The following is an 18,756-nucleotide window of genomic DNA, read 5'->3' on the forward strand; positions in this document are numbered from 1 at the left end:
CTCCAAGTTCCCCTCCAAGTCACACACCATCCTGACTTAGAAGTATATCGGCCGCTCCTTCATCGTCGCTGGATCAAAATCCTGGAATTCCCTCCCTAACAGCACTGTGGGAGCACCTTCACCACACGGACTGCAGTGGTTCAAGAAGGCGACTCACCGCCACCTTCTCAAGGGGCAATTAGGGATGGGCAATAAATGCCGGCCTTGCCAGCGACGCTCACATCCCATAAACGAATTAAAAAATAAATAAATAAAGGAACTGTCTTAAGTAAAACTGTCCAGCACTAAGGGGAAGTGTTTAACCCAACCTTCAACTCTTGCATTCCTTGGGGGAGACGGCACCTCGGCTAATTAGCAATTAGACATTAATTACTGCTGCTGTGGGAAGCTCAGTTGTGGTTTGTTGCTGTTTTCTGAAAGACATTTAAGCCAATCGGGTGACAAGTGCGGCAGGTAGAAGGTTTTCCCTACATCAGCCAATGAAACATAGAAAAATAGGAGCAGGAGTCGGCCATTGGCCCCTACGAGCCTGCTCCGCCATTCAATACGATCATGGCTGATCCTCTATCTCAATACCATATTCCCGCTCTCTCCCCATACCCCTTGATGCCTTTTGTGTCTAGAAATCTATCTATCTCCTTCTTAAATATATTCAGTGACTTGGCCTCCATAGCCTTCTGTGGTAGAGAATTCCACAGGTCCACCACCCTCTGAGTGAAGAAATTTCTCCTCATCTCAGTCCTAAATGTCCTACCCCGTATCCTGAGACTGTGACCCCTCGTTCTAGACACCCCCAGCCAGGGGAAACATCCTCCCTGCATCCAGTCTGTCTAGCCCTGTCAGAATTTTATACGTTTCAATGAGATCCCCTCTCATTCGTCTAAACTCTAGTGAATACAGGCCTAGTCGACCCAATCTCTCCTCACACGACAGTCCGGCCATCCCGTAATAATGAACTGTGGCAAGCATCACAAATCGAGTGATGTTGTCAGACGCGGTGAGCGCTGCAAGAAACAGCAGCAGCAGCAGCAATGCGGACCGATGAATGAGATGGCGATGAGCAAGTGTTGTAGCTTGGGACATTTGGCAGGCGACAGTTGCTTGTGTGTAAACATTTGCGATCTCGTGTTTCAAGCAGTGCGAGATGGAGCTGGCTGTCAAATGTTCCATTAAAAAAATCTTTTTTTTTTTTTTTAAATTAACCGTGGAGTTAAACATCCATACAGGCCCAAACACAGCTCCCCCGAGACATTCTGTAGGTGCCTGCAAATGACGCAAGCTTACTAAAAGAAGAGGAGGAAACTGAGAAATGGGTAGCTCGGGGCTGTTGCATTGAGAATAAAGGTGAACGTCATGCAGCTAAAGGGGTCGGAGACTCCACGAGGGCCCATTTCAAGTGAAGACGGTGTACAAACATTGAACATATTGCTAGACAATTTGTTTTCTAATATAGGTACACGGTTAGCCGGGTTCTGAGATTTTGATCACGTCAGTTTAGATATTGGAGTTATATACCCTCAGTCCCTGCCACCCTTCACTCTTGTAACTAAGACGGTATTGGCACTGAGATTTGCCAGGAAGTAGAGTACCTCAATTATCCAATTTTAATTAGGGTGTTAAAGAAATTAAAGAAACCGTTTCCAGTGGCGGTAGCGTCGGTAACCAGAGGACACAGATTGAAGATAATTGGCAAAAGAACCAGAGGGGGAGATGAGAATTTTTTTTTTTTTTTTTTATAAACGCAGCGAGTTGTGATCTGGAACGCGCTGCCTGAAAGGGCGGTGGAAGCAGATTCAATAGTTACTTTCCAAAGGGAATTGGATAAATACTTGAAAAGGAAAATTTTACAGGGCTACGGTGAAAAAGCGGAGGAGTGGGACGAATTGGAGAGCTCTTTCAAAGAGCCGGCACAGGCACGATGGGCCGAATGGCCTCCTTCTATTCTGTACGGTTCCAAGTCCTGATATTCACCAGCACCACTGGGACAAGCACTCGAGATTCCCAAGCCAGCAAAATCAAGTGATGTGCTGTTCTACAACAGAAAACTCTACTCTTGTCCCAAACACCAGCTTGGATTCCACACTGGAGGGTCTAGGATGGAGGGGGTGAAACTCAACTAATGCCAACAGCTGATAGACAGGACATAGTCACTGAAAACACACTCATTAACTGGGGTGTTAATTCTTCTGGGAATTCTTACAATTTTATACACTCGCACCAATTCCTGTTCACCCATGACCCCTGTGCTCGCTGACCTACGTCCGGCATCCTTGTGTTCAAATCCCTCCATGGCCTCGCCCCTTCCTATCTCTGTAATCTCCTCCAGCCCCAGAAACCGACCCCCCTGCCCCCACCGCCCCGAGATATCTGCGCTCCTCTAATTCTGGCACATCCCCGATTTCCTTCGCCCCCCTCCGTTGGCGGCCCTGCCTTCAGCTGCCTGGGTTCCAAACTCTGGAATTCCCTCCCTAAACCTCGCCGCCTCTCTACCTTTCTCTCCTCCTTTAAAAGGGATCTGGGGGTCCTTGTACATGAAACACAAAAAGTTAGCGTGTAGGTACAGCAAGTCATTAGGAAGGCTAATGGAATGTTGGTCTTTATTGCAAGGGGGATGGAGTATAAAAGTAGGGAAGTCCTGCTACAACTGTACAGGACGTTGGTGAGACCACACCTGGAGTACTGCGTACAGTTTTGGTCTCCATATTTAAGGAAGGATATACTTGCATTGGAGGCAGTGCAGAGAAGGTTCACTAGGTTAATTCCTGGGATGAAGGTTAATTCCTGGGATGAAGGGGTTGACGTATGACAAAAGGTTAAACAGGTTGGGCCTGTACTCATTGGAGTTTAGAAGAATGAGAGGTGATCTTATTGAAACATATAAGATTCTGAGGGGGATTACAGGGTGGATGCAGAGAGGATGTTTCCCCTCGTGGGGGAATCTAGAACTAGGGGGCATAGTTTCAGAATAAGGGGTCGCCCATTTAAGACGGAGATGAGGAGGAAATTTCTTCTCTCAGAGGGTCGTGAATCTTTGGAATTCTCTATCCCAGAGAGCTGTGGAGGCGGAGTCATTGAATATATTTAAGGTGAAGATTGACAGACACTTGAACTACAAGGGAGTCGAGGGGTACGGGGAGAGAGTGGGAAAGTGGAGTTGAGGCCAAGATTGGATCAGCCATGATCTCATTAAATGGCGGAGCAGGCTCGAAGGGCCGAATGGCCTCCTCCTGCTCCTATCTTCTATGTTTCTATATTTCTATGACTCCTGCTCCTGTTTCTTATGTTCTCATGTTTAAGACGCTCCTTAAAACCTACCAAGCTTTTGGTCACCTGTCCTAATATCTCCTTGTGGGGCTCGGTGTCAAATTGTCTGATAATCGCTCCTGTGAAGCAGCGTGGGGCGTTTTACTATGTTATTGGCGCTGTTAAAATGAAAGTTGTTGATTTATTGAGTTACATTTCTGTATTATATAAAAATTCAACTTTTACTGAGTTAATATTTTATTGTGCAATATTACATCTGGTTAATATATTCCTGCGTAGGTTTCACTTGAAAAATCTATTTTCCATTCAGTGCATTCGAGCCCCACTAAAATCTGTCAATTCTAAGGTTGGTTTAATATCCTCGTCATTAAACCGTTCCGTGGCCTTGCCCCCACCCCAGGCCCCCTCTTTAACCTCCTCCAGCCCAACAACTCTCCATTCCACCGACTCTGGCCTCTTGTGTATCCCCTCCTCTCTTCACCCTCTCCGTTGGCGGCCGTGCCTTCAGCCACCTGGGTCCCACTCCCTGGAATTCCCTCCCTAAACCTCTCCAGTTCCTCTATCCTTCTCTCTACTCAAAATTCACCTCTTTCACCAGGTTTTTGCTCAGCATCCATTTTATTCAGGAGCCACTGTAAAGCCCCTGGAGATGTTTGTCTACATTACCGTGAACAGTTCTGGTCTCCATATTATAAAAAAGGATATAGGAGCACTGGAGACGGTGCAAAAAAGTTTCTACGAGAATAATACCAGAACTGAGAGGTTATAACTTATCAGGAAAGATTGAACAGGCTGGGGCTCTTTTCTCTAGAAAAGAGAAGGCTGAGGGGTAGACATAGAGAACATAAGAACATATGAAATAGGGGCAGGAGTCGGCCATTCGGCCCCTCGAGCCTGCTCCGCCATTCAATAAGATCATGGCTGATCTTCGACCTCATCTCCACTCTCCCGCCCAATCTCCATATTCCTTGATTCCCTTAATATTCAAAAATCTATCGATCTCTGTCTTGAATATACTCAACGACTGAGCCTCCACAGCCCTCTGGGGTAGAGAATTCCAAAGATTCACCGCCCTCTGAGTGAAGAAATTCCTCCTCATCTCAGTCCTAAATGGCCGACCCCTTATTCTGAAACTGTGGCCCCTGGTTCTAGACTCCCCAGCCAGGGGGAAACATCCTCCCTGCATCTACCCTGTAAGAATGTTGTATGTTTCAATGAGATCACCTCTCATTCTTCTAAACTCGAGAGAATATAGGCCTCGTCTACTCAATCTCTCCTCATAGGACAATCCCCCCATCCCAGGAACCAGTCTGGTGAACCTTCGCTGCACTCCCTCTATGGCAAGTATATCCTTCCTTAGGTAAGGAGACCAAAACTGTACACAATACTCCAGGTGTGGTCTCACCAGGGTCCTATATAACTGCAGTAAGACATCTTTACTCTTATACTCAAATCCTCTTGTAATAAAGGCCAACATACCATTTGCTTTCCTAATTGCTTGCTGTACCTGCATGTTAACGTTCAGTGATTCGTGTACAAGGACACCCAGGTCCCTCTGAACACCAACATTTCCCAATCTCTCACCATTTAAAAAATACTCTGCTTTTCTATTTTTCCTACCAAAATGGATAACTTCACATTTCTCTACATTATATTCCATTTGCCATGTTCTTGCCCACTCACTTAGCTTGTCTATATCCCCTTGAAGTCTCTTTGCATCCTCCTCACAACTTACATTCCCACCCAGCTTTGTATCATCAGCAAACTTGGATATATTACATTTGGTCCCCTCATCCATATCATTGATGTAGATTGTGAATAGCTGAGGCCCAAGCACTGATCCTTGCGGTACCCCACTAGTTACAGCCTGCCAACCCGAAAATGACTCGTTTATTCCTACTCTCTGTTCTCTGTCCGTTAACCAATCCTCAATCCATGCTAGTATATTACCCCAATCCCATGAGCCCTCATTTTGTTTAATAACCTCTTGTGTGGCACCTTATCGAATGCCTTCTGAAAATCCAAATACACCACATCCACTGGTTTGCCCTTATCTATTCTGCTAGTTACAACCTCAAAAAACTTAACAGATTCGTCAAACACGATTTCCCTTTCATGAATCTGTGTTGACTCTGCCCAATCCTATTATTATTTTCTAAGTGCCCTGTTACCACGTCCTTAATAACAGATTCTAGCATTTTCCCTGCTACTGATGTCAGGCTAACTGGACCCCGTTTTCTCTCTCCCTCCTTTTTTTTAAATAGTGGGGTTACATTTGCTACCTTCCAATCTGTGGGAACCGTTCTAGAATCTATGGAATTTTGGAAAATGACAACCAATGCATCCATTATCTCTATAGCCACCTCTTTCAAAACCCTACGATGTAGGTCATCGGGTCATGGAGATTTATCAGCTTTCAGTCCCATTAATTTCTCCAGTACTAATTTTTAACTAATAATAATATCTTTCAGTTCCTCATTCTCGCTAGACCCTTGGTTCTCCACTATTTACGGGAATTTTTTTGCATCTTCTTCTGTGAAGACAGACACAAAGGGCTGGATTTTGTCAATGGAGACGTGATGGAGGCGGGACTCCCACTTTTTGGGTTGTAGTCCCGCCTCCATCGATTTGTGGCCAACCCATGCGATTTTCCCTTGATTGACCTTGTTGAGCCCGCCCAGCAGGCTCAGCAGGCCAATTAAGGGACACTCGGTTACAGGTGATGTCAGGGATTGACATTTCATCTGTCAAGAGCTTTTGACAGATGAAATATCAGCGTTTGACAGCTCTGTGAAGCCATCAAACACTGACAATCTGACTTCTAACTTGCGTCCTTCTCCACAGACTCAGTTAGAAATCTCTCCAGAACAGAAAGCTGAATGCTGCAACTTTTGACAGCTCGCGGCCATTCTGCTTTCTGTGCCAGTGAGATGAGGGACTCCGAGACCTGAAGGAAGGAAGCCTGCATTAGTAAGTAAAGGTAAGTAAAACTTATTTAAACACTTTACACACACCAAACACACTTACCTCTGCACTCATGCACCCATCACTCACCTGAACACCGGACATCTCGACCCCTCCAAGCCCTCCAGCCCGACGGTCCGCCTCGCTAACTTGGCGTGGTTTGGAGCCGTCGGGAATCCCACACTTCAGGGATAAAAATAGGGATTAGGCCAAAAACTGCCTGTTAACTAACTGTTAACAGGCAGTTAATTGGCACTAATCCCCTTCCTGCCTCGGGGAGGTGGCTCCCAACACAGGTCGGGTACCCGCCTCCTGGGAAATGGGCATGGAGGCGGGTTGGGGGCGGGAAGGGTTCGTGCCCCCGATTCTGCAATTTTCCCCCCACTCTCATCTCCAAACCCGCCTCCACGGGGCTTGGAAATTCGAGCCCAAAGTATTTGTTTAATTTCTCTGCCATTTCCTTATTCCCCATTATAATTTGTCCTGTCTCAGCCTGTAAAGGACCCACATTTACTTTCACTAATCTTTTCCTTTTTACATACTTATATGCTTTTACAGTCTGTTTTTAATGTCTTTCGCTAGTTTACTCTTATATTCTATTTTCCCTTTATCAATTTCTTGGCCCTCCTTTGCTGAATTCTAAAATCCTCCCAATCCTCAGGCTTACTACTCTTTTTGGCAACATTATAAGCCTCTTCCTTTCATCTAATACTATCTTTAACTTCTCTTGCTGGCCACAGTTGGACCACTTTTCCTGTGGGGTTTTTGTGCCTTAAAGGAATGTATATTTGTTGTAAATTATGAATTAATTCTTTAAATGCTTATCTACCGTCATACCTTTTAATGTAGTTTCCCAAATCTACCTTAGCCAACTCGCCCCTCATACCTACGTTTTAGATTTAAGACCATAGTTTCGGATTTAACTAAATCACTTTCAAAATCAATATGAAATTCTATCATATTATGGTCACACTTCCCTAAAGGCCCCTTTACTACAAGGTTATTAATTAACCCTTTATCATTGCACAATACTAGATCTAAAATAGCCTGTTCCCTAGTTGGTTCCTCAACATACTGATCTAGAAAACTATCTTGCATACATTCCATGAATTCATCCTCCACACTATTACTGTAAATTTGGTTTGCCCAGTCTATATGTAGATTAAAGTCCCCCATGATCACTGTATTACCCTTGTTACATGTGCCTCTAATTTCCTGATTTATACTCTGCCCTACATTACAACTGCTGTATGGGGGCCTATAAACAACTCCCACCAATGGTTTCTGCCCCTTGCGGTTTCTTAGCTCCACCCAAACTGATTCTACTTCTTGGTTTTCGGAGCTAAGATCCTTTCTCTCCACTGTCTTTATCCCATCCTTTATTATCAGGACTACCCCTCCTCCTTTTCCATTTTGCCTATCTCTTCTAAAAGTTAAGTATCCTGGAATATTTAGTCCCCAACCTTGGCCACATTGCAACCACGTCTCCATAATGGCTATTAGATCAAAGCTATGAATTTCTATCTGCGCTATTAATTCATCTATTTTGTTGCGAATGCTTCGTGCCTTTAGCTTTGACTTATTTCTCTTTTTCCCTGATGTCACTGTAGTCACTGATGCCCTATTACCTTTGTTACTCTCTCTGTCCCTTCCTGACCCACTCTGCTTATTTTTACCCAAAACTCTGCTCTGCTCTAGAGCCTTGACATTTCTCTCGCTGCTTTTAAATTCACTCTTTCCTGAATCCTCCCAACCACCTTTCATTAGCTTAAAGCCCTGTCTACTGCCCTAGTTATTTGGTTCGCCAGGATAGGTCCCAGCCTGGTTTAAGTGGAGCCCGTCCCAACGGAACAGCTCCCTCTTTCCCCAGTACTGGTGCCAGTGCCCCGTGAACCGAAACCCCTTCCTCCCACACCACTCTTTGAGCCACGCATTTAAACCGCTAATCTGTTTGTCCCTATGCCAATTTGCGCGTGACTCAAGTAACAATTCAGAGATGATTACCTTTGAGGTTCTGCTTTTTAATTTGGATCCCAGCTCCTCAAACTCCCTCAGCAGAACCTCATTCCTAGTTCTACCTATGTTGTTGGTTCCTATGTGGACCACGGCAACTGGGTCCTCCCCCTCCCACTCCCACTCCAAATTCTTCTCCAGCCGCGAGGAGATGTCTTTAACCCTGTCACTGGGCAGGCAACACAACCTTCGGAACTCTCACTCACGGCTGCAGAGAACAGTATCTATCCCCCTACCACAACTACATTCCTTTTCACTCTCCCCACTTAAATGGCCTCCTGCACCATGGTGCCATGGTCAGCTTGCTCATCCATCCTGCAGGCTTTTCCCTCATCCACACAGGCAGCAAGAACCTCATACCTGTTGGACAAGGGCAAAGGCTGAGGCTCCTCCAGCACTGCACCTGGGGCCCCCTTACCTGCCTGAGTTGCAGTCACACCCTCCTGTCCCTGACCACTAACCAGACCTGTACCACTACCTAACTCAAGAGGTGTGACTGCCTCCTGGATCAAAGTGTCCCAGTAACACTCCCCATCCTTGATGTGTCCAGGTAACTCTCCCCATGTCTGCACCTCAGACTCCAGCTCAAAAACTCCAAGATGAAGTTCCTCAAGATGCAGGCACTTACTGCAAACGTGGTTGTCCGGGATCACAATGCTCTCCACAAACTCCCACATGCTGCAGGTGCGGCACACTGCCTGCACTGCCATCACTATATGACCTTGTTTTATAAATTACATCTAAATAAATTTGTAATTAGGTAAGCTAGTTTACAGTGTAGTTTCTTGATGACTTACTTGATCTAGATTAAGTTATGGGTACTGAAATTAAATATCTACCTGTAACACAAAGCACTACAAGTAGTGTAGGCAAAAAGCAGCAACTCCTTCCCCCTCTTCTCCGAATTCCCAAATAAAACACTGTTTAAGTACACTCCGTTTTAATCCCGCTCTGTTCCACTTGTGAAGAGAGTTCAAAACTAGGGGCCATAAATATAAGACAGTCGCTAATAAATCCAATCGGGAATTCAGGAGAAACTTCTTTCCCCAGAGAGTGGTGAGAATGTGGAACTCGCTACCACAGGGAGTGGTTGAGGTGAATAGTATCGATGTATTTAAGGGGAAGCTCGATAAACACACGAGGGAGAAAGGAATAGAAGGATACGGTGATGGGGTGGGATGAAGAGGGGTGGGAGGGGGCTCATGTGGAGAATAAACACCGGCACTAGCCAGTTGGGCCGAATGGCCTGTTTCTGTGCAGTGAATACTGTGTAATACTTGGTAAATGTGCTCTATAAGTGCTAGTTGTTGATGTAATAATTTGCGCGACCAATCCGAGTTTTTTTCCCCCTGTCGGAACAGACATCTCCCGTACAGAAGAAGGATGAGGCTTACAAAGGCAACACTCAACCTGTGTTGTGATTCAAAATATCTTAGACATCGTACACTGAAGTGAGGGGAGCCTATGCCTTGATATAATGTGCAGGAATTTCTTAATTTGGGTACATACAATGCAATCTGATTATAATTCAGAGAGTGTAATATTAGAAAATATATACACAGAGGAATATTATATATTGTTTTTTTCTTTTAGGACCTGCATTTGAATCCCGCTCAGACGGGTAGGATGAACGTCTTGTCTCGGGATCCTGTGTGAAGTGAGTTTGGGACAGTGTTAGCCCAGTGCCTCATGTCCGTCACCCAAAGCACAGGATTTGGCAACCGGGAGATTGTGCAAAGAGCAGAAACATGACAGTGGTATAAGTAGAGGCACTCTGCTAAGGTCGGGATTAAGGCTCGTGATCGGAACAAGGAGCTCTACCCTGCTCTATCTGACCTGGGAGTGCTTGATGCAAACACGAGGTGACACAGCCTGTCGGTTTTATATCCAACAGGGCAGCAAATTGTGAAGCCCTTCTGTCAGTGTTTCAAAGCAAATTCTAATGTGTTGAAGGAAAACTACAGAGAAAGCAGTAGACTACCAGCAGACGTCTGTCTGAATGCCCACTAGTACCGGCAGACGTCTGTCTGAATGCCCACTGGTACCAGCAGACGTCGGTCTCAATGTGCAGTGCTGATTCCCATTTCTATTGAAGTCAAGAGTGTCAATGGGCAAAATCCCTTTCGTCTCCTGCTTTCACCCCACATAGGAACAGGAGGAGGCCATTCAGCCCCTCGAGCCTGTTCTGCCATTCAATGAGATCATGGCTGATTGATAACCTAACTCCATCCACCCGCCTTGGCTCCATATCCTGGTCTAGAGTAAAAAAACAAATTTGATCTAGCTCAGATTTAACATGATTAATTGAGCTGGCATCGACTGCTTTTGGTGGGAGAAAGTTCCACACTTCCAGCACCCTTTGTGTGAAGAAGTGCTTCCTAACATCTCTCCTGAATGGCCTGGCTCTGATTTTAAAGTTATGTCCCCTTATCCTGGACTCCCCCACCAGCGGAAGAAGTTTATATCTACCCTATCAATTCCTTTCAAATCCTAAAAACTTCAATCGAATCACTCCGTAACCTATATTTGCACCAAGTCCCGTTCGCCCATCACCCCTGTGCTCGCTGACCTACATTGGCTCCCAGTTAAGCAGCGCCTCGATTTAAAAATTCTCATCCTTGTTTTCAAATCCCTCCATGGCCTCGCCCCTCCTTATCTCTAACCTCCTCCAGCCCCACAACCCAGCCCCACCCGAGATATCTGCGCTCCTCTAATTCTGCCCTCTTGAGCATCCCTGATTATAATCGCTCCACCATTGGTGGCCGTGCCTTCTGTTGCCTGGGCCCTAAGCTCTGGAATTCCCTGCCTAAACCTGTCCGCCTCGCTACCTCTCTCTCCTCCTTGAAGATGCTCCTTAAAACCTACCTCTTTGACCAAGCGTTTGGTCACCTGTCCTAATATCTCCTTATGTGGCTCGGTGTCAAATTTTTTGTCTTAAGATCCTGTGCAACACCTTGGGATATTTTACTACGTTAAAGGCGCTATATAAATGCAAGTAGTTGTTGTTGAAATTATTTTCACCACCTTGGGAGCCATGAAGCACTGGGGGAACCAAACCAGGATTGATTGGAACCCTGGTCTTTCAGGCCTAGAGTCCCTCGCTCATCGCACCGAGATACCCAACCGCCTAAATCTAGTGAACCTTCATTTACTTTTGTGAAACTCCTTTAAATTGTTAGTTACATAGGACTCCGACATGCCACCGCTTGCTCGGATGTGGGTTTATTTCCTGGTCTCACGTAAGATGCTCGGGATGGAGGTCAAGTATTTCCCCACAGGGAAGGGTGATCATTCTAGGGCACTCTGCCACGTAACTGGAGAGTTATAGCGTGGCCTTGGCGGAGCCTGGGAGATCTCCAGCTTTCCTCGACTGCGATGAGACAGAATAGTTACAGCGGGAGGAATAGGATAGATGTAGTCGTGAAGTGCCTATGGCAGTGGATTAGCAATGCAAAGGTCTGGAGTTCAAATGCCATCAGGGCAAAGTTTTGAAAATGAATTCAACATATCATGGGATCTTACTGAAACATAGAAGATTCTGAAGGGGCTTGACAGGGTGGATGCAGAGAGGATGTTTCCCCTTGTGGGGGAATCGAGAACTAGGGGGCATAATTTCAGAATAAAGGGGTCGCCCATTTAAATCGGAAATGAGGAGGAATTTCTTCTCTCAGAGGGTCGTGAATCTTTGGAATTCTCTTCCCCAGGGAGCTGTGGAGGCGGAGTCATTGAATATATTCCAGGTGGAGAGAGACAGATTTTTGAACGATAAGGGAGTCAAGGGTTATGGGGAGCGGGCAAGGAAGTGGAGTTGAGACCAAGATTAGATATGATCTTGTTGAATGGCGGGGCAGGCTCGAGGGGCCACGTGAAGCATAGAAGATAGGAGCAGGAGTAGGCCATTCGGCCCCTCGAGCCTGCTCCGCCATTCAATGAGATCATGGCTGATCATCCAAACTCAGTACCCTGTCCCTGCCTTCTCCCCATACCCCTTGATCCCTTTAGCCTTAAGAAATATATCTAACTCCTTCTTGAATATATTTAATGAATTGGCCTCAACTGCCTTCTGTGGTAGAGAATTCCACAGGTTCACCACTCTCTGGGTGAAGAAATTTCTCCTCATCTCTGTCCTAAATGGCTTACCCCTTATCCTTAGACTGTGACCCCTGGTTCTGGACTCCCCGACCATCGGGAACATCCTTCCTGCATCTAGTCTGTCTAGTCCTGTTAGAATTTTATAAGTTTCAATGAGATCCCCTCTCATTCTTCTAAACTCCAGCGAGTATAAGCCCAATCGACACAATCTCTCCTCATACGTCATTCCTGCCATCCCAGGTATCAGTCTGGTGAATCTTCGCTGCACTCCTTCCATGGCAAGAACATCCTTCCTCAGATAAGGCAACCAAAACTGCACACAATACTCAAGGTGTGGTCTCACCAAGGCCCTGTACAACTGCAGCAAGACATCCTCCTGCTCCTACATCTTATGTTCTTATGAATGATACAGCACAGAAGGAGGCCATTCGGCCCATCGTGCCTGTGCCGGCTCTTTGAACGAGCTCTCCAGTTAGTCCCACTCCCCCCTGCTCTTTCCCCAAAGCCCTGCAAATTTTTCCTTTTTAAGTATGTATCCAATTCCCTTTTGAAAGTTGTTATTGAATCTGCTTCCACCCTTTCAGGCAGCGTGTTCCAGATCACAACAACTTGCTCCCTCCCCTGGTTCTTTTGCCGATTATCTTCAATCCGTGCCCTCTGGTTACCGACCCTCCTGCCACTGGAAACAGTTTCTCCCTGTCTATATCAAAACCCCTCAGAATTGTGAGCACCTCGATTAAATCTCTGCTCGAAGGAGAACAATCCCAACTTCTCCGGTCCCGCCACGTAACTGAAGTCGCTCATCCCTGGTAACCTGTGGCCGAGCACCAGGGAACACGAGCACTAAAGTTGTCAGTCCCGGACCCAACGAAGGGACGCTGGCACTCTTACCCATCTGATTTACATGTGACAAGTTAACACTACATGGTTTAATCTCAGTGCCCTCTGATGTTGCCCAGCAAGACACTCAGTTGTATTCCGGGCAACTTTGGAGGGGAATTAAATGCTGGCTTTGCTCCAATGCACCAAAAACATTTATTTTTTATTTTTTAAAAGAACATAATTAGGAGTAGAAAGAGGCCATTCGGCCCCTCGAGCCTGCTCCGCCATTCAATAAGATCATGGCTGATCTTCTACCTCAACTCCACTTTCCTGCCCAATCCCCATATCCCTCGATTCACCTAGAGTCCAAAAATCTATCGATCTCAGCCTTGGGGTGGAGAATTCCAAAGATTCACAACCATCTGAGTGAAGAAATTTCTCCTCAGTCAGTCCTACATGGCCTGAATACCTACAAGGGGAAAGGTTTTGTGTCCGGGTAGTTTATATGTGATTTCTCGAGTGGCGTTAGTTGGGTGTATTCGAGTTGCCTCTTTTGAAATGCCTGAAGGACATTGGTATAGAATCATAGAAATTTACTGCACGGAAGGAGGCCATTCGGCCCATCGTGTCCGTGCCGGCCCAGAAAGAGCTATCCAGCCTAATCCCACTTTCCAGCTCTTGGTCCGTAGCCCTGTGGGTTACGGCGCTTCAAGTGCACATCCAAGTACTTTTTAAATGAGGGTTTCTGCCTCTACCACCCTTTCAGGCAATGAGTTCCAGACCCCCACAACCCTCTGGGTGAAAAAATTCTCCTCAACTCCCCTCTAATCCTTCGACCAATTACTTTAAATCTATGCCCTTTGGTTATTGACCTCTCTGCTAAGGGAAATAAGTCCTTCTGGTAGAAGTGCCTTGTCTATGTAGTTAAAATTGCAGCTTCGCCCATCGGCCAGTAAGGGTAATGCTGCTTTCTTTACTTACTGTTGCTGGATTTAAGGTCCCGATGGATGACCGGGACAACAGCTTCATTGTGGAGGTAGTTCATCCCTCTCGCAATCTGCACAGCCCAGTTGACCAGAACATGAGGAGGAACCTTCCTCCCAGAGAGGGCTCTGTTCAAAGCCCCACCTCGGGCATACTCCATCACCAGGCACAGATTGGGCTCCTTCAGGCACACCCCCTTCAGCAAAATGATGTTGGGATGCCTCAACATGCCGAAGAGCTTGGCTTCCTTCCGCACGTTGTCGGCTGTCACGCTGATATCCTCGTCGGGATCCTGCCTGGCCGCTTTGACCGCCACCTCGTCCCTTCTCCAGATGCCCTTGTAGACCTTGCCGAAGCCGCCCACCCCGATGATCTCCTCCAGCAGCAGCTCCCTGAAGTCAATGGCCGGGGGTAGGGGGTAGTCCTCGCTGCCTTGGAGCCGACTGTAATCCGGGTGGCTGCTGACATAGTTGCTGGGGAAGATGCCCACTTTGTCCTTGATCTTGCCGGTCCACCAGCCTTCGTCTCCGGAAACGTTGGCGTCCTTGGACAGCAGCTCCACCAGGTCGCCCCGCCGCAGGGTCAGCTCCTCGTCTGCCGTGGACTCGTAGTCGAACACCGCCGTCCAGAAGCTGTGGGCGCCGGGGGGAGGCTGGAGAAGGAGCTTGCACTCGGCAGGGGACGGGATGTAGCCAGATTCCTGGTGGTCCCCATTGCAAGTGGCAGCCTGCGCTGCAGGGGACTGGGTGCAACTCATTCCCGACGGCTCCATTGCAGAAAATCCTGGATTGTGCATCCATATACCGGGCTTGCCATTGAGCGCTGGGCTGCTTAACCAGCGGTCTCTCGCCTCATCTCCATGGATCAGAGCCCAGTGCAATGGGCAATTATTTTATTGAATTGCAATTTCAATCTTTGCTTCGGTTTGCATTATTTCCTAAAACAGCATCCCCCCCCCTCCTTTTAAAAAAAAAATTACAAAATTCTTGATTAAAGGGCCACCACTTCCGTGTTGAAATAAACAAGGGCTCCAGCCTGGATTGTCACAGCCCGGGCTCTCAGCTGTTCAAGGCAAAGCCGATACATGCGCAGGGAGCCCGGCCGCGCGGCGCCCGCCGGGAGTTGTAGTCCCCGCCCCCACCCCCGCCGCTGGCAGCGACACGGGAGAGACTACATCCCCCAGAGGGCCGCGCGCGCCGCGCTTCAGCTGCCCGGGGCCGACGGCGGCGGCCGCCGCATCAGCTTGATTGACGTGCCAGGCTGCCCAATCAAACAAATCTCTGCTGCTGTATTGCAAAAAAACTTAAGTTATTAAGACATATTTGTTGTGCATGCAGTTAATATATAAGGAGGGGGGGGGGAGGAAATGCAGCTGACGCGGATTTAATATTTCTAAACTTGCAAAGATTCATCAATGCTGCATTTTGCAAAAGCGTGTTTGAAGTATCTGCCCTGTCTCCTCACCCCCAGGGTGATGTGGGCTGGCCTCGGAATGTCTCCCCTTCGCAACATTTGCAATTTAAAGTTGTGCTGTCGACAGTGAAAGGGCGTTTGGCAGCGGGTTACCCTGCACACAACACAGACCTTGGTGTAGGCTTGTTGAGGGGGCCATTCTGAAGTGTCCACAACAATAGCACAACACTGCAAAAATCGCATCGCAGCACTTGTGGCAAAAATTACATCGACTTTACATCACAGAAACAGGCCATTCGGCCCAACTGGTCAGTGCCCGGTGTTTATGCTCCACAGGAGCCGCCTCCTCCCACCCCCTCTTCATCTCATCCCATCACCATTCCTTCTATTCCTTTCTCCCTCATGTGTTTATCCAGCTTCCCCTTAAATGCATCGATACTATTCACCTCAACCACTCCCTGTGGTAGCGAGTTCCACATTCTCACCACTCTCTGGGGAAAGAAGTTTCTCCTGAATTCCCTATTGGATTTATTAGTGACTGTCTTATATTGATGGCCCCTCATTTTAGGTTCTCCTACAAGTGGAAACATCTCTACGTCTACCCTATCAAACCCCTTCATAATTTTAAAGAAATAAAGAACCTGTTCCTGGGACTAGGGACAGGGTCACTGGCAAGCAGAGCCAGGTCTGGTTAGTATCTGGAGGGGTGACCACCAGGGAAGACCAGGTGCAGAAGGTCACGGAAGGAGCCCCGAGGAGGGGCGGTTGGTGAGAAGGTCACGGAAGGAGCCCCGGGAGGGGCGGCTGGTGAGCAGGCCCGGGCGTTGGGCTGAAGAGTGTCGGACAGGAGGAATGGTGGAAATGGAATGGCGGCGCGCACAGACGCAGCGGCTTTGCTTCTCCCAGGACGGTGCTATTTACGTTAATGTTATTTGTACTGGACTCATGGGAGCTTGCAAGATCACATTTCGTTGTGCATTGTACAATAACAATAAAGTTGAATTATTATTATTAACAGGTCGCCCCCCCACCTCATCTTTCCCTTCCTGGTGGAATTAGCTGCTCCGGGACAGGAATCTTGTCAGAAAAATTCCCTAATGTTGAAATAAAAACAGAAAATGTAGGAAATATGCAGCAAGTAAGTCAGCATCTGTAAAGAGAAAAGAGAGGATCCTGATGTTTCAGGCCTGTAATCCTTCATCAGAACTGAAAAAAAGAATTTGCATTTCTATAGCGCCTTTCACAATTTCAGGACGTCCCAAAGCGCTTTACAGCCAATGAAGTACTTTTTGAAGTGTAGTCGCTGTTGTAATGTGGGAAACACGGCAACCAAATTGCGCACAGCAAGCTCCCACAAACAGCAATGTGATAATGACCGGATCATCTGTTTTAGTGATGTTGGTTGAGGGATAAATATTGGCCCCAGGACACTGGGGAGAACTCCCCCTGCTCTTCTTCAAAACACTGGCCGTGGGATCTTTTACGTCCACCTGAGAGAGCAGACGGGGCCTCGGTTTAACGTCTCATCCGAAAGACGGCACCTCAGACAGTGCGGCACTCCCTCAGCACTGCACTGGGAGTGTCAGCCTAGATTTTATGCTCAAGTCTCTGGAGTGGAACTCGAACCCACAACCTTCTGACTCAGAGGTGCGAGAGAGAGTGCCATGGCTGATGCTGAGGCTAAAAGGGAAACCGGCGAAACAGAGATAAAGGTGGGGGGTAACAAATCTTTGCTGCATTCCCTCGGTGGCTGACTGGGTAGAGACACTCCCAGCAGAGTACTAGCTCACACAGACCAGATGTTCTCACAGGTTTGGGCATCCAGTTGCAGATCGCACAATAAAAAAATGGGAATTTTGGCATTTCGTAAAACATGATAGTTTACATAAAATGGTCAATCTCTGGAATTCTCAATCCCTCGGGAGCATGAATGTGAGATACCCAATATTTAAACAGCTCGATCGCCACGTATAATCCACACCCCTGCTCCTGGGGGGGAGGGGGGGCAGTCCCTTGGGCCCAAAGCCTAAACCTTGTGAAACTCATGACAGTCTGTAATCCCAGCTCCCACAGCCTGCAGTTCCCTGTCTGATGACCAACGCTCTCTCCCAATCCTCCAGCCTGTGCTGACTGCAGTTTGTTTCTGTGCCCACCCACCAATGTAGCCCAAAATGCCAACCGTCTTTCACTTAACAAGTGCCGCCCCAAACACTTGTGATCGCCCAGATCGAGTGGCAAACCCAGGTGGGCTAGCACCCTGCTCCATCTGTGATTATTATTTTTTTTTAAAGCATGCCCGAAGAGAGAGGAAGGAAAATAGGCTGTACGGTGACTCGAGAGTGTTGTGGCGCAAGTGAGAATTCTAACTGAGGGAACGAGAGAGTGGAGCAGCTGCAGACAGAGGATTCGCTCAGTGGGTAGCTCTCTCACCTCGGAGCCAGAAGGCTGTAGGTTCCACTCCCAGTGTAGGAATTTGAGCGCATAATCTAGGCTGACGCTTCAGCGCAGTACTGAGGGAGTGCTGTCTTTCGGATGGAACGTTAAAGCGAGGCCCCGACTTGCCTGGTCAGGCAGGCGTAAAGTGCCCCATCAGAGAAGACGGGGAATTCTCCCGGTTTCTCGGTCAACACCACCAGAAACAGGTGAACTCGTTGTGGGATCTGGCTCAGAACTCACCAGAGCCTGTAACTCCCGCTCAGCTGCCGTGTTTGCAGAGTGACCGCGTTTCGAAGAGTATTTCATTGCCTGTGAATGGCTCTGGGACGTCCTGAGGATGTGAGAGGCAAAATTTACAGAAGGGAATAAGACACTACCGAGCAGGAAAGATACAACAAGTTGCATTTATTGAGCGCCCCCCCCCACCGTAAAAACATAGAAACACAGAAGATAGGAGCAGGAGTAGGCCATTCGGCCCCTCGAGCCTGCTCCACCATTTAATGAGATCATGGCTGATCACCCAATCTCAGTACCCTGTCCCTGCTTTCTCCCCATATCCCTTGATCCCTTTAGCCTTAAGAAATATATCTAACTCCTTCTTGAATATATTTAATGAACTGGCCTCCGCTGCCCTCTGTGGTAGAGAATTCCACAGGTTCACCACTCTCTGGGTGAAGAAATTCCTCCTCATCTCTGTCCTAAATGGCTTACCCCTTATCCTTAGACTGCGACCCCTGGTTCTGGACTACCAAGAATACCATGGGACAT

At 47.5% G+C, this 18,756-nt stretch overlaps 1 protein-coding gene across 1 annotated transcript in view; it reads right to left on the bottom strand.

Annotated features, from left to right (window-relative positions):
- Nucleotides 1-15,204, bottom strand: part of map3k10 (mitogen-activated protein kinase kinase kinase 10) — an 83,713-nt gene extending 68,509 nt beyond the window's left edge. Inside the window, exon 1 of the mRNA XM_085973271.1 lies at nucleotides 14,137-15,204. Coding sequence (XP_085829397.1) covers nucleotides 14,137-14,935 — 799 coding nt within the window. The 5' untranslated portion in view covers nucleotides 14,936-15,204. The remainder of the gene's footprint in view (nucleotides 1-14,136) is intronic.
- Nucleotides 15,205-18,756: the final 3,552 nt, after the last annotated feature.

Source organism: Somniosus microcephalus, chromosome 34 (assembly GCF_052327205.1).
Source record: "Somniosus microcephalus isolate GS21.2 chromosome 34, FLI_Smic_1.0, whole genome shotgun sequence".
Taxonomy (NCBI): Eukaryota; Metazoa; Chordata; class Chondrichthyes; order Squaliformes; family Somniosidae; genus Somniosus; species Somniosus microcephalus.